Source organism: Populus nigra, chromosome 3 (genome assembly GCF_951802175.1).
Source record: "Populus nigra chromosome 3, ddPopNigr1.1, whole genome shotgun sequence".
Classification (NCBI taxonomy): Eukaryota; Viridiplantae; Streptophyta; class Magnoliopsida; order Malpighiales; family Salicaceae; genus Populus; species Populus nigra.
Genome location: NC_084854.1, coordinates 17,299,498 through 17,315,463, shown reverse-complemented (window position 1 = coordinate 17,315,463; position 15,966 = coordinate 17,299,498). Strand labels below are relative to the sequence as shown.

Below are 15,966 nucleotides of genomic sequence, written 5' to 3'. Positions count from 1 at the left end.
CAAGTCTATTAGCTGAAACCAACTCATCACTCTATCACCACCAACCTAGGATGTAGCCATGGAAAGTTCAATTTATATCTAAAGTTTTTTCACGTCTTCATCGAATACAATCTCATACGATATATTGGAACCTCATATAATAATTTAAGGTTTTATTTTAAGTTGAAATGATTTTTTATATGGTACCAAGATATTTTTAATTAGATAGCAAGGAGTTCAAACCATATCATCTACTTTTTATTTGATGAAATTAATTTTTAACGTAATGGATCTCCGTAAATTAAATTAAATTAAATTAAATTTTGGTTGCAATAGTTTTCTTTTCATTATTTAATTACACATGGGAGCAAGTTATAAAACAATATACTAAATATTGAGCTTGACCAACAACTTCGAGAAGCTGCTTTGAACAACAGATTACTTTAGTTAGTTTATCTGTCTTTAAGCGTGCGGCGAGGTTAGGAATTTGCGCAATCGAAGCAAGCACGTCTTGAAAACCAGGAAAAAGCTTCCCCTCCGCAATCCAAGCAAATTGAAATTATCCTTCTGCTCCAACATTTAGGATTAGTTTTTATCCCCCGAGGGGCATGCGTATCCACTTTTAACTGCACCCTATTTCTCCTCCACAAAAGTAAGGGTCAAATGGTGGTCCTCTCTGGCTAGCTCTGGTTAAAAGTAATTTCAAATTACATTAATTAATTAACTAGATATAGTAAAAATATATATTGTAAAACGTTCTTTCTGCCTCGACCAAATTACTTTTAGATGTCACTAATAAGTCATTTGACTTGTGCTTAATGTGAGCTAGATCTCTTTTTATTAAAATATATATAAATGCAGGTTTTTCAATATGTTTTTTATATAAAAAAATTAAAATTAAAATATAAAAAATTATGCATATATATAATCAAATAAATTAAGAAATATATGTACTAATAAATAAATAAAAACAAAAATAAAAAAATCAAGAAACATATATGAGTAATGATATTTATCCTCGCAATAAAAGCTTTTGACCTACTTGTATTTAATGACTTTTTTTACTAGAATCAAATTTTTATTTAATCAAATGATAATAGGAATAGACACACATAAAATTAATTGAATAAAATAAATGAGAAAAAAAATATTATATAAGGTTACACATTTTATAAATATTATCAAAAAATAAATATTTTCTATTCATATAAAGCATAAAAAGAAAAAATTATAGATTAATTAGAATGATCATTTTCAAAAATAAAATGCATATAAAATAATTAAAAAAATAACTGTCATTTAAAAACTTATAAATAAAAAATAAAATGATTATTAATTTAAATCTACAAAAAAAAATTATTTTGAAAAAAGACATAAAAAGAGATAAATAAATAAAAAAAAGGAAAATGCCATGCACTGTTGGGTTTGGTAAATTTAGTAAGGTTCACGTGCTTGGGCATTAATTATTTTTTTTTGTTAATAAATAAAATAATAACATGTTGTCTGTTTTGGATATTTCTTTTTTAAAAAAAAAAGTTAAATGATGTAGTGTCTGATCGTGCCCAGCTGTAAGGGTCCTACACTTCAACTTAAGTAGAGAAAACAATAATAAACCAACCATCTTTGTTTTGCCCGTCCCCGGAGGGCCCCAAATCAGCTGTGAGTCATTTAAATTGGAAGAGCTGATTTTGGGTTTTTTTTCAAACTACAAGGTATTTTAAAAATTATTTTTTAACTTATTTTTTAAAACAATATTATAAAAATCTTATTAAACTAATTTAAGATATTAAGAATTTTAAAAAACTACCTTAAAACCTGAAATTATCTAGAGATTAAAAATCTTCTCGATATCGAATCTATTTTTAAACACTTTTAATATTAAATAAAATTTAAATTGAATTGATTTTATTATATAAAAAAGATTGATTATTTTGGTTGTTGGAATTAATATTAATATTATTATTTTTTATTGCTGGAAGTCAGTAATTTTTTTTTATTTCTCAAATTTAGAACTAAAAAAAAATAAAATTTTTAATCGAAATTAACTTTTTCAAAAAATAAAGGGACACAAAAGACTAAGGTAAACATTCCGAAAAAAAGTTTCTAGCTAAAACACCGTTATTCTTCCTCACGTGTTTCATTTTAATTCCCTGTCGTTCAATTTTGTTATTTGTTAATAATTTTAGCTGAATTAGCCTCCAATCAAGCCCATAAAAAGACAAGATTAAAAAAAAGAAAGAGAGATAAAAAAAAAAAAAAGAAAACTCGTTGACACAGTTAATCCACATTGCCCATAAAAACTTAGTTATAGCGCGCGGGGAAACAATATTTTCCCCACGTTTTTTAGAGTCTTTGTAATGTACGTACTAACTGCCAATAGGCTGGTTGGTTATTATTTGTGGTCAAAATATGTTGCTGAATTTTATTTTATTTTTGAAGATATGTTTCTATATATGCACTATAAAATTCTTCAAAATTAATATGTAATGGCATGAAAAAATTTATTAACATATCTATATCTAATTAATTATGTTCACAAAAATATTTATAAATATGAAAAACACAATTAATATTTTTTAGGTATTTGACTGTATATTAATCAACGCAAAGTATTAAAGCTCATATATCTTCTAATTATAACACGAATGCCTACAAAGCTTTTTCTTTAAACGGTGTCAAAAAATCATCTCAATTCAATAATTTAAGCTATTAAATAAGGTTCCAGTATATGATTTATATTATTCTTTAACACACCCTCTCAAGTGAAAATCTTTTGGACTTGAAACTTGCACAATCACACATTATCTTGTGCTTATTTTTTATTAAATAAATGAGAATGGTGAGATTCAAACTCGTGACCGCTTGGTTATCAAGGTTTTAATATCATGTCAAAGAACCATCTCAATCTAATAGTTTAAGCTGTTAGGTGAAGTTTTAGAATATGATTTATATTATTTTATATATATATCAGCTTAAATTTTATTTTATTAATTATTTAGTACTACTGTTTTATTTACTTTTATCACGCTAGCTGCCTTGTAATATTTTTTTTTAATCTTCTCATCAAATTACATTAACAGGGCGTTTTACATGGCACCATGCATGCATGTATGAGTTGCTCTATGATGCCATAACCCGGCACTTAAGATCTCAATACTAACTTATACCAATTACAGTCAACAATGATAAAAGAAAAGGAACATATATTATACATGAAGAAGAAGAAGAAGAAGAAGAAGAAGTATAAATGCACCTTCTATTTATATATAAAAAGAAATCCTACAAAATAACAACATAAATGTGAACCGCAGAACTTGCAGCCTTCTCTCCAGAGTGGGGACCAAAGTGTTCATCCTGAGAGCAGGACTTTCTATTTATTTATTTTTTTTACCGTTGAAATTGAAATTATGTTTTGTGATTTTTTTATATATTAATATTAAAAATAAAAAATATTAATTTTATATATTTTCAAAAAAAAAAAAAACACTTCAAAAATACCCAACTTCCAAACACAAAAAAGCAGAACCATGACTCTTAAGGGAGTATCTACCATGCTTGCTTTGATCTGTGAATATAAATGGAAGATTTCGTTTGTTTTTGTATTTTAAAAATATTTTTTAATAAAAGTAAAAAAAAGTTATTTTAAATTAATATTTTAAAATTATTTTAAAACACTAATACTAAAAATAATTTTTAAAAATTAATTACCACTACAATTCTAGGCAAACAAACAAACATCAGAGACTTTCAGCAGCAGTTAGGAATCGGAACAGAGGAAAAGGATAGCTGACATTACAATAATAGCTAAAGTCCAGGAATGTTGTCCCGTTCTGGATAAGTTTCGAGGAGAGAAAGATGGCATCTCCAGCAAAGAAATCTTGACTTTTGGGGTATTTATAATCATATATCCTCCATAATATACACGCATTTTGGTTGAAATTCGGGAGAGAGGTGGATTTATGACATGTTACGGGCATGTAAAATTTGACCAAAGGCTAATGTAAATGACCCTACCACCATGCATGACTTATGTCAGAGGTGGGATCTACGAGGCCACAAGAGTCAAAAAGCAACCCTTCAGTAGGCCTCCTCATGTGCAGTGCTTTGGGTGGAGAAAGTCTCGATACCTAAGGGACCCTATACTGATCAAATTATCTAGGAATTATATTAAATTTTAATGCCTTTTTAATCATAACGAGGGGCTGCTTAGCATGAATATTTTGTTGCTGGTTCTCTGAGTTAACTTGTGTATATTTCCATTAATTTTATAAATTTTAAAGTTAATAACTATATAAATTTTTAATAATTATTATATAAGCAATCATAAAATTCAAATCTAAAATTATAAAAAAAAATAAAAATTTAATCCTAAATTTTTACCACTAACCACCACCTAAATAGTTGTTATCATCAATATTAAAACAGAAGAAGGAAGAAGTAGAAGGAATGCAGAGCAACGATACGATTTTTTTTTTTAAAGGGCAAACAATAAAATATTTGACGAAAAGTAACAGTCATTTATACTGTATATTTGACGAAAAGTAACAGTCAAGTTAGTAACTGATTTTTTTTATGATTTATTATAAAAATAACTCACTAAAAAAATATAGTATCAAAGTGTAATTTTATTTTTTAAAATAATAATTTTTTTTAAAAATTTTTTTTTTAATATTAATATGTTAAAACGACTAAAAATTTAAAAATTAATTTTAAATAAAAAAATTTAATTTTTTTAAAAAACACGGTTTAAAATACAATTTCAAGCTGCTCTCATGGCCATTTTATGTAATTTACTTGGGCAGAAATACTTGAAAATTTATAAATTTTATTGGAGAATCTGGATGCACGGAAGAATGCTCCAAGACCAAGTCCCGACTCGTGATTCCTAAGTCGTGTTTCAGTCCAGAAAAGTGATTTTCATTCATGAGTCCAAAACTACTTTTCTCTTTCTTTGATGAGGAATTTTTCTTTTTTTGTTTTCACTGAAAAAATGGGACGATTATTCCGCCAATCATAATCTCCCAGTATGAACTTTAAGAGGTTGTTGGGTGCATTAGGAGATTTGATCCTTTTCTTTTTATTTTCTGTACTCAAATCTTGAAATTAACAGAAGATTTTCACCAATATAAAGTATATGTCTTTAATTTTCTCTTCATTTTGGGGGAAAACTGCATGTTCACTCGCTAATATAGTCCTTTATGTCATCAAAGATGTGCAATTTACCCCTCTGCATACTTTGATTGACAAAGATGAAATCCCCACAGCGCAAATCCACAAAGCATCTGACCTCCAATTCCAATAATATATATTATTCTTCAGTTTATTTTCATATAATTCACATAATTGAACTCTTAATAACCTCATCGATCGAAGTGTTTTGATGGGAAACTAGAGGTATGTGAACTACACATACATAAGCGAAGCTGGGGCTTTAATTTTATTTATAGAAGTACTTCGAAGGGATGTTGAAGCATTATAATAACCATGCTAGTTCAAGGATGACATTGTTAAAATTAGAATTTAGAGCGCTAAATTAAGATATAAAGTATAAGTAAGGGGTACATATCTAGTTTGTCATTTTTTTAATCCAAAGTAATGTTCCATGTTCTGCTTTGCATGTTGTTGAGGAAAAGAATATACGAATCCAGTGCTTTTGAACAAAATTTCAAAGACGGGAATCACAAAGTTTTTATTCCTCGATAACCGGTCAAGTGACCGTTTGGAATGCGAAATCAACCGTGTGTTTAAAAGTTTTAATTTTTTCATTGTTAAAAATAATTTTTTTATGTTTTTTTAGATTATTTTGATATATTAATATTAAAAATAATTAATTTAAAATAAAAAATATTATTTTGATATATATTTAAACAAAAAACACTTTTAACTATAATCATTATCACAATCTTAAATAAACATAAAGTCAGGATACGGTGTATCAAAACTAACAAGAACTTTTTTTAAATAGTCGTTGAATGTTTAAGAGTGTGGTAATAGTTGTTTTTCAAAGTGTATCTTACTTGAAAATATATCAATTTTTTTTAAAAAAATTATTTTTAACTTTAAAATAACAAAAGGATATGAAAAATAAAAAAAAGAATTTTTTTTTTTTGAATATTTTTTAAATTTTTATTAACAATGTTTGGAACACGACGGCGCCAAAATTAATCCAACATCCAATCTGCTCAATGCTATTTACTTACAATTTTTCTTCAAGGAGAAAAAAGAATATAGTGCCTCCAAATGGGATGCAGGGCCACCATGTATTTAGTTTCCTTAGGAAATTTTATAAAATTATTATTTTTTATTTAAAAGTATATTAAAATAATATCTTTTTATTTTTTAAAAACCATTTTTAACTTTGGCACAGGAAGAAAGATGTTTATTATCTAATTGCTTGGAGGAGGAGACATGGAATAGGATTTTGAAGTCCAAGGAAGTTCTTCAGTGAAAACTGGATGCTGTAAGAACAGAGCACTGCGCACGACATTAATTCAGATGTCAGAAATTGAGGGGCCCGAAACGGGAAAGGGAAACAGGACATGAAGGCAGCACAGTTGCTTCTTTGCTCATAGCAGATGTTCTTGCTTGCTTTACCAATCCCCGTGTTCTTGTCCATAAAAAGAAGATAGGCTCTCCATTGCTGCCCGCATCAACCGGGAAGAATCTTCATTCCCTCCCAATTGCTCCCTCAATTAACGTAATCAACTTTTGAATCTAACATTTTTTTTTAAAAAAATTGTATTTAAGTTGGATTGCGACTATTAAAAAATAAACAAAAGAAAAGATAAGTTGGACAGTAATTTATAGCCAAAATAAATTATTAATTTGAATTTTTTTATTAGCATGGATATTTAGATCAGCGTGTATATATTTTGATTAATTCTATAAATCTTGAAATTAACAATGATATAAATATTTAATAATCTTAAAAAACTCAAACTCTTGATTATTAAGTAGTAAAATTAATGTCTGATTAATTAAGTTAACTTTAAAGAGGTTGGACCAATTTCTTTTAAGGATCCCAGTCTACTTGATATGTAAAACGGGGGCTAAAAAAAATCAACGTGTTTGAAAAGGATTGCTTATTAAAAAAAACAACAATGAAATAAATATATTTAGTCTATGTAAGAATAAAAAGAATATAATTTGTACATTACACACACACAGACCACACATCGAAGATACTATCTTCCAAGAGAACATTAATGGAATGGCATAATTGAAATTTAAGTTTGCTAAGAATATGTTTGGAAACATGGTGGAAATTATATTTTTAAAAAATTTAATTTTTTTAAATTAAAATTTAATATGATTTATATATTTTAAATTATTTTGATGTACTAATATCAAAAATAATTTTAAAAAAATAAAAAAAATATTATTAATATATATTTCAGTATAAAAAATTATTTAAAAAATAACCTTTACAATAATTACAAACACCTTCTAAATCTGGTGTTCCCATGAATGCACTGCCCATACGTACACCCTTCTTGGCGGAGTGAATAGGTGTCCCTTCTCAACATGACTGAGTTCTTCATCCTCTTGTAGATGATCCGTCTACGTGTCTTCCCCCACACAATTTAACCTGACTGTGCATTCTTTTTTAACGAATTGGTCACGCATCCACCTTTTGGTAGAATCAATATGTTCCCTCGTCAAGAGATTTGAAAATGTTATAGTAATTATTTTTTTAAATATTTTTTATTTGAAAATATATTAAAATAATATTTTTTTATATTTAAAAAATTATTTATAACACCAATATATTAAAATAATTTAAAAAATAAAAAAATATTATTTTAAAATAAAAAACAAATAAAAAATAAATTTTTTTATAAAAATTTTTGAAACGTAAAAACAAGCTCTTTGATTTTCTTACAGGGTGTTAGAGAATAATATAAATCATATCCTGTGACCTCACCTAAGAGCTTAAGCTTTTAGGTTGAGATGGTTCTTTGACATGGTATCAGAGCCTTGATGACCAAGCGGTCACGAGTTCGAATCTCACCATCCCCAAATCACTTGAGGGGGTGTGTTAGAGAATAATATAAATCATATCTTGGAACCTTACCTAACAGCTTAAGCTTTTGGGTTGAGATGGTTCTTTGACATGGTATCAGAGCCTTGATGACCAAGTGGTCACGAGTTCGAATCTCACCATCCCCATTTATTTGATAAAAATTAAGCACAAGGTAAAGTGGGTCTGTGCAAGTTTCAAGCCCAAAGGGCTTTCACTTGAGGGGGTGTGTTAGAGAATAATATAAATCATATCCTGGGACCTCACCTAAGAGCTTAAGCTTTTAGGTTGGGATATGATTACATGCTCTCCCCATAACATTCCCCCTCTTAGAGGAATGACCAAGCGTCCCCCTCATTATGTCATTTTTTTCACTTAACTTTGAACTACTAATAATTAAAAGCTATTATCTCATAAAAAGATATCTAAGATCGGTGTCATAATATTTTTTTTATTTCTAACATTGTTTCCATGCAAGTTGGGGTCGCTCATGACTATATAAATGTACATAAGCTATCAAGTAAATAGTTTTCTCCAAGGCTTTTTCCTTCAACATCAATGGTAACTCAAGCATCAAAAGATAACCTTTAAGGCTTTATTTCTTCTACACTAGTGCTAACTTAAGTATCAAAGAGAATTCTAAACCCAAGTTATCGGTCTTAATCTCCCACCCCATTCACTAGTTCACAAATATATTTTTAGTCAAAATTCACTTTTTTATTCTTATATATTGTTTTGTTTTAATTTTTTTTTATTAGAAGTATGGTTTATTAACTAAAAAATAAAAATAAAACAAATATTTTAAAAAATCCTACTGATTTGAAATAAAGAGGAAAACATATCTCTTTAATCAAAAATTCCCTTTTTGTATTCATGTGTTGTTTTAAAAAAAAAACATTTATTTTTTATTAGAAGAATTATTTTTTAAATAAAAATGTATCATAATATTAAAAGCAAATATAATAACTTAAAATATAATAAAAAATCATTCATCGATAAATTTTACCATAAATGTTTTTGTTAATATAAGAATAGGAAATCTAACAAAAAATATATGAAAATTTACAATAAAAAATAATAAAACATATATTTTACTCAATATTCATGAATAATTGTTTTTTTTAAATATGAATATTAGGTTCATATATAATTATTCAAAAAGTAATTATAATATTACCATAGAAAGCTCTAAAATTATTTAAGAACTATGACATCATTGAATAATTATTTAAATATCATTATGATATATTTATTTAAAAAGAATTTTATTATAAAATATAAAACAAAAAATAATCAAATTAAAAAAAAATCATTTTGAAAAAGCTAGGCGTGTATAGGCTAAAAGGATGGGCCTGCGTGCTTGGGTCTGGATGGCTTGTCTTGCATGCTTGGTTTTTTTTTTTTTATAAAAAAACAATCAAATGACATGTTATCAATCTTTATGTTTTTTAAAATGATGATGTTCACCTGAGCAAACAACAAGTTATATGTCTGCAATATTTTTCTATAATTGGAGGTGACTTTAGTGACCCAGGAATAGGTTTCAAGTATTTGGACTCTAAAAACTAAAATTTCAACCTCTTTTAACCCAAAAATATTATATTGACTTCTAAACTTCATTTTCTAACCACAAAACATATTTTAATATGAAGAAAAACTTAAAATCAATTTAAATAAATATAATTTATTAAGCCCTGATTTATGTTTATGAGCATTATTTAAAGTAGAAACCATTCCCATTAAGTTTTTTTTTCTTAAAGATGAATGCATGGATATTGAAATCATAGTTATTGATGGTTGAAATTTGATCACTTGAGAACTTTTTCTCTCTTCTTTCTTTTCTGAAGACTTTCTTTATTCTTTCACAATGACTAGGACTAAAATACAAAATAAATAAAGTTTTATAACTAAAATGTAAAAGTTTAAAAGAACAGGGAGTAAATTATCAAAAGAAGAAACTTTAGGGATCAAATAGAACTTTTTTGTGTCTTTTGAATAGTGTAAGTGGAAAAGATGTTTTTTATATATATATTAAATTTGATCTTTGATTTTTTAATTTTTTGAATGATAATCTAAAATTATATTTCACAAAATTGATTTTTAATACTCTATCATATATTGTACATGGGAGAGCATGTAAATCAAAATAGATTCTGACTTGTAAAATAATTCCAACATAACTTGGAAGGATGAGACTGGAATAAACACACTTCTCTTCTCCATAAATTATCACACAACTAGAGATTTCTGTGGATAAAAACTATCTAATTAAGGAATCATTATACGCCGAATTAAGTTCATATGGATAAAAACTTGATCAGTGTAGTGGAATTGGTATTAGTAAATGATTATTTTGTTATAAATTGTTAGGGGGTGCCTGATCTCCTTTCCTTTTTACCCCTGTCAAATGAAATCTCTAAAGGGTCAGTTTCCATGATTATAAATCAAACACTAATGGGGATAAAGAAGACAAAAGAGTGAGAGAGAGATAAAGTGGTTATCTTCTCCACTCATACACATGTATGAATAATTACATTTAAGACTTAAGAGTAACATTTCTACTTAGGTCACAATATTCAAAATTCCCAAAAGAATGCTGCAACTTGGAAAGCTGTAGCGCTGCCTCTTTAGAACCACGCTCCAGTGAAAGCACCCATTTCTCCAGCCTCAACTTGAGCAACACAATGCTTACAATAAGCTGCATTGTCCTAACTCTGATTCTTAGCTCATTTTCTCCACTTGGGTCGGCAATGCTTAACCGCACCCTTCTCACCCCACACCCCAACCCTGAAGAAGTTGTTCAAGAAGTTCAGAGGTACAATGCCGAGTCTAACTTAGCCCTGTCGTTTTAATTTGTTCTTGGTTCTTATATATATGTATGTTGGCTGACTGAGTTGTCTGCATTTCTTTGTATTTTACTCCATTCATGTTTTCCAGTTCCCAGCTGCAAAATTTCTTTGTATGAATTGTTTTGGGTCCTGCAGGTTCAAGATTAAACGGGATCCTTGCTGTATTTTCATTTTTTTCAGGGTTACTGTGTCGTTAAGGTCACTCTAGTTCTAAAAATTGAACTTTCATTGAATGCAGAAGAGTAAATGCTTCCGTATCAAGAAGGCAAACGCTACAAGTACTATCTCAAGAAGATCAATCCACATGCCTAACAGGTAACCCCATAGATGATTGCTGGAAGTGTGACCCAGACTGGCCCAACAATCGCCAGAGGCTGGCGGATTGCGCTATTGGGTTCGGGCAGTACGCAATGGGTGGCAAGAACGGTGAATATTATATAGTGACCGACTCCTCGGATGATGATGCTGTCAATCCAAGGCCAGGAACTCTCAGATATGCTGTGATACAACCTCAGCCCCTTTGGATTGTGTTTCCCACTAACATGCTCATTAAATTGTCCCAAGAACTCATTTTTAATAGCTATAAAACCCTTGATGGACGTGGGGCTAATGTTCACATTTCGGGTGGTGGCTGCATTACTCTGCAGTATATAAGCAATGTTATTATTCACAACATACACATTCACCATTGTGTTCAGTCAGGTAAAGTTTTGTCTCCATTTGCTCCTTTATTTTCTTCTTTTTTCCTTTCTGAGTGGCGCAATATATCCAGGATTTACAATAATCCAAGATGCTAAAGAACTTTTTAGCTGAACTTAGGATCCGTTTAGAATCCTGCCTTTTCATCTTTAACTACTTTCTTTATTGTGGGTGGGTCCTAGTAACCCCAAATTTCTTCAGGTAATGGGAGAAAACTGAAAATGTTTTTTTTTTTGGTTGATCCTGGAGTGTGGGCAGCTGCGAGATATTGATTAAAATAACCATAAGATTCCAAAATTGCAGTAAACCCTCTCTCAAGAACTGGGAGAAATGGTGACAAACTCTCTCTGTCTTGTTCCCAACGCAGGTAATACTAATGTGCGTTCAAGCCCGACCCACTTTGGGTACCGGACCAAGTCGGATGGTGATGGCATTTCCATCTTCGGCTCCAAAGACATATGGATTGATCACTGCTCACTTTCTCATTGTAAGGACGGTCTGATTGATGCTGTGATGGGGTCCACAGGGATCACAATATCAAACAACTTTTTCTCCCATCACAATGAGGTTATGCTGCTAGGTCACAGTGATGATTACTCGCCTGACTCCGGGATGCAGGTGACCATAGCCTTCAACCACTTTGGTGAGAAGTTGGTGCAGAGAATGCCTAGATGTAGAAGAGGGTATATTCATGTGGTGAACAATGATTTTACACAGTGGGAAATGTACGCTATTGGTGGTAGTGGTAACCCTACCATTAACAGCCAAGGGAATCGTTACACAGCTCCTTCCAATCGCAATGCTAAAGAGGTAAAATAAAACTACTGCTGATTCACACTTTTGCTCTTACTTTTTTGTAATGGTGTTACTATTTTGCATTTTGATGGGCCTATGCCCTAATGGCCAATCACCTGATTTCAAGTACTTTTCAAGGTGGGGTTATCATTGCTGAATTTATAAACATGAAAACCCTAGTATATAATATAATATATATTTTATGGTGGGAGTTTTTCCTTTGAAGATTTTACTCTTGTCATATAATCCGGCCACTAGAAAAACAAAAAATGGTACTGGTTCGCATCTTTAATAGAATCCCAAATCCACTTTTATATCTAAATATTCCAATCTCTAAGCAATTTCTATTCTTGCTTTTGTCTTTAACAAGTCTTCTTTTTGAAATATGCCCTTCAGTTTGTTGGCAGGCATGAGCACAGATAATAATTGAGACAATTTTTCAAAACAAGATTTGACCCGTATGTCGCCATTTTCGAAGAAAACAGAAAATTCGGTGCAAAATCCTAATTATTAGAATAACGCAAAGCACACAGCAGGAGCAAATGAGTAGAGTAATAATACCAAGAGTGTGTTTGGTGTCTTGATGGTCTTTGGGATTTACTTTTTATTTATATCGAGTGTAAAACTTTAGTTGTTTTAATTAAATATATATATTTTAAAAAAATTAGAATTAAAAATATTTTTTTAAATTACAATAGTAAAATCTAAACACTAAATATTTTATAAAAAAACATGTTTATGTCTTTTAATATATATATATATATATATTTATATTTAACATTATTCAAATTCGTATAACTAAAGAAAAGTTTAATCTTAAACTAGTTGGGTTCTGTTAGATGAATCGTTTCGTATCATTTGAAGTGAACATAAACCAAATAATATAGAATGAAAAATTAAAAAATAATGAAGCAAGAGTTTTGACAAAACTCTTGTGTTTTATATTTTTATAAAAACAGTGTTTAAAAACACAATTAAAATTGTATTTTTTTAAAATTTAATTTTTTTTATATTTTTTATTATTTTAATATTCAAATATTTAATATATTTTCAAGTAAAAAAATATTTTTAATCATAATTATTATCATATGCTTAATAGCTAATGTCGAGTAGAGTGAGCATGAAAGGGAGGGTGTGGTTTGTGCAGGTTACGAAGCGGGTGGACACGGCTGAAGATGATTGGAGAGGTTGGAATTGGAGATCGGAGGGAGACATATTGGTTAATGGAGCATTTTTTGTGGCCTCAGGTGCGGAACTAGAGGTGAAGTATGAGAAGGCCTACAGTGTGGAGCCCAAGTCAGCTGTTCTCATTGACCTCCTCACCATGCACTCTGGCGTCCTCGGTGTTGGTGGCAGGTACACAGTGACATTTCTTTCCTTTCCTTTCCTCTCTCTCCCCCTTACTTTCTTCTTCTTTTTTACCTTTAATTCTATCCCCTTTTCTCTCACTAAATTTCTAGGAACACCCTCAACCCTACTTTTTGTTTCTGATGCCAATCAAATCCTGGGATTTATTTCCATTGCCATACTGGGCTTGATTTTCTGCCATATACCTGGTTCTTAAGTTGGGATTTCGGCTGCTAAAAGGAGTCATGACTAGTTCAGAACTGTACACCAAATGAATAGTTTCTAGGCAAAAATTAATACTGAACCGCAGGTTTTGTTTCACTTTGATGCTATGGGCTGCAAGAAACAGTGAAGATTAAGTAATCAGTTGTTAGTTAATGTTAGAAGAATTTGTTACGACTTACGTTAGACATGACTGAGTGAAATGGAATGAGCAGGAACAACAATCTGGGAATGTGGAGCACAGGGTCAAATGGCGGCAAAGAGGGATTAGGATCCGGCGAAGGCGATGACTATTTGGATGACTACTCCGGTAGCAGTATTTCGTTGCCACCTCCCTCTCCATATGCTCTTCTTCCTATTTTGACTGCACTGATCTACCTGTTATCTTTCCAGTACATTATAGAAGCAGCACTGACATCCATGTTGTAGCAGGAAAACTAAGTTGTAATTTTTCCTTGGCGGTGTTGGTCATCGCCGTTAAACTGAACTTTTAAAAGATTTTTAAATTTTTTAGTTTTAAATTATTGTATTTTGTATTTTTAAATTATTTTGGTGTCTTAATATTATAAATAAATTTTTTAAAAATAAAAAAATTATTTTAATATATTTTTAAACTAAAATACTTTAAAAAATAATCTGTATTATATTTTCAACAGTATAAAATTTCACCATTTCAATTTAACATCCGGAATTTTATTAAGAACCTGTTTTCACCAATTCTTGCAATGATTATCCCATCTAAATCTTACGGTTCTAATTTTATACCTCTTAAAAAAAATATAAAAAAGAAGCACGTGACATCCACAAATGCTATCGAGGCATGGTTTTTATTAGATATCTGATTTGTGCTTCCTATCAAGTTATATTACTTTTTTAATATAAAAATTTAACTATAAACTCAAAATTTGATGTATATTGAACACCATCTTTTTTAAAAAAAAAATACTAGATGATGACATGCTAGACAATATTGTTAATGGAAAAATAAAAAAAAGAAACAATTTAAAAACAATAAAAATCTAAATATTGAAGGTTAAAATTGAAAACGAAAAGAATTAAAAAAAACATAAAAAATAACTTAATTAAACCAAGTTAACTCTTTACATCCACGACTTGGGTCATGAGATATAGATATCCATATAGAAGGCAAATTGAAAAATATTTTAAAACTTAATTCTCAAACCAACTCAATGTTGAAGAGTGAAACTAAAAAAAAATCAAATTAAAAAAAACCGAGTCAACTCGAGTTAACCCACCAAACCCACGACCTAAGTCATGAAACCGTGATGATCTCATATAACAAAAAATAAATCATGAAGTTCAATGCTCAAATACCTTAATGTTAAATGATGAAATAAAAAAAATCAATTTTAAAAAATGACCGAAGTTAATCCATGTAACTTTCCAAATTCAGGATCGGGTCATGAGATCATGATTACACATAGAAGGAAAACACAAAAAATAACAAAGCACAATTCTCAATCAACCTAATGATAAGGCATGAAATTGAAAAAAATCAATTAAAAAAAAGATCAAAAACAATACAAATAGTAATAAAAAAATAAAAATCAAGTTTGACATAAAAATAAAATGGCAGAACCCCTTGCTATTTTGAAGAGAATGAGAGTGGAAACCAACAAGGGGAGAGAAAAGAGAGGAGAAGAAGAAAATACAAAATAAATATCCATGCACCTCCATCAAATACACGTGTCGCATTGTTGGGACGGCCTCACTGAGATGCTTTTAGAGCCACCAATGATGGTGATGTTATGACACTTGACGAAGCTGCACATGCTTCTAGAGCACGGCATCTTCCTTCACACACTAGAATGTTCAATGCACTTGCCAGCTTCTTTGCCACTATTCGTTGACCCTAGCCCCTGTAATTTTTATTAGTTTTAAATTTGATCCCTCAAGTTTTAATTGTTTTAGATCAATAAAATTAAACTTTATTTTATAAAATTGAATATCAACCACGCGTCATAAGCTTTCCTTGACATCGTGGGACCCTTATTTTAGGCAAACAAAAAAAATATTGTCAGGTTCAATCCGAAG

The 15,966-nt window shown here is 29.7% G+C and overlaps 1 protein-coding gene across 1 annotated transcript; it reads left to right on the top strand.

Annotated features, from left to right (window-relative positions):
* Window positions 1–10,472: 10,472 nt before the first annotated feature.
* Window positions 10,473–14,432, top strand: LOC133688657 (probable pectate lyase 12). Its single transcript, XM_062108227.1, has 5 exons — window positions 10,473–10,814; window positions 11,087–11,550; window positions 11,915–12,357; window positions 13,490–13,698; window positions 14,127–14,432. The coding sequence occupies exons 1-5, from the start codon at window positions 10,684–10,686 to the stop codon at window positions 14,338–14,340; spliced, it is 1,461 nt and encodes a 486-aa protein (XP_061964211.1). The 5' UTR covers window positions 10,473–10,683; the 3' UTR covers window positions 14,341–14,432.
* The last annotated feature ends 1,534 nt before the right edge of the window (window positions 14,433–15,966 follow it).

Excerpts from the sequence above, each read along its gene's own strand:
- LOC133688657 (XM_062108227.1), top strand. The coding sequence starts at position 10,684 with ATGCTTACAATAAGCTGCATTGTCCTAACTCTGATTCTTAGCTCATTT. Across the intron at positions 11,551-11,914 it reads TCACCATTGTGTTCAGTCAG|GTAATACTAATGTGCGTTCA; the intron begins GTAAAGTTTTGT and ends TTCCCAACGCAG. Across the intron at positions 12,358-13,489 it reads CCAATCGCAATGCTAAAGAG|GTTACGAAGCGGGTGGACAC; the intron begins GTAAAATAAAAC and ends TGGTTTGTGCAG.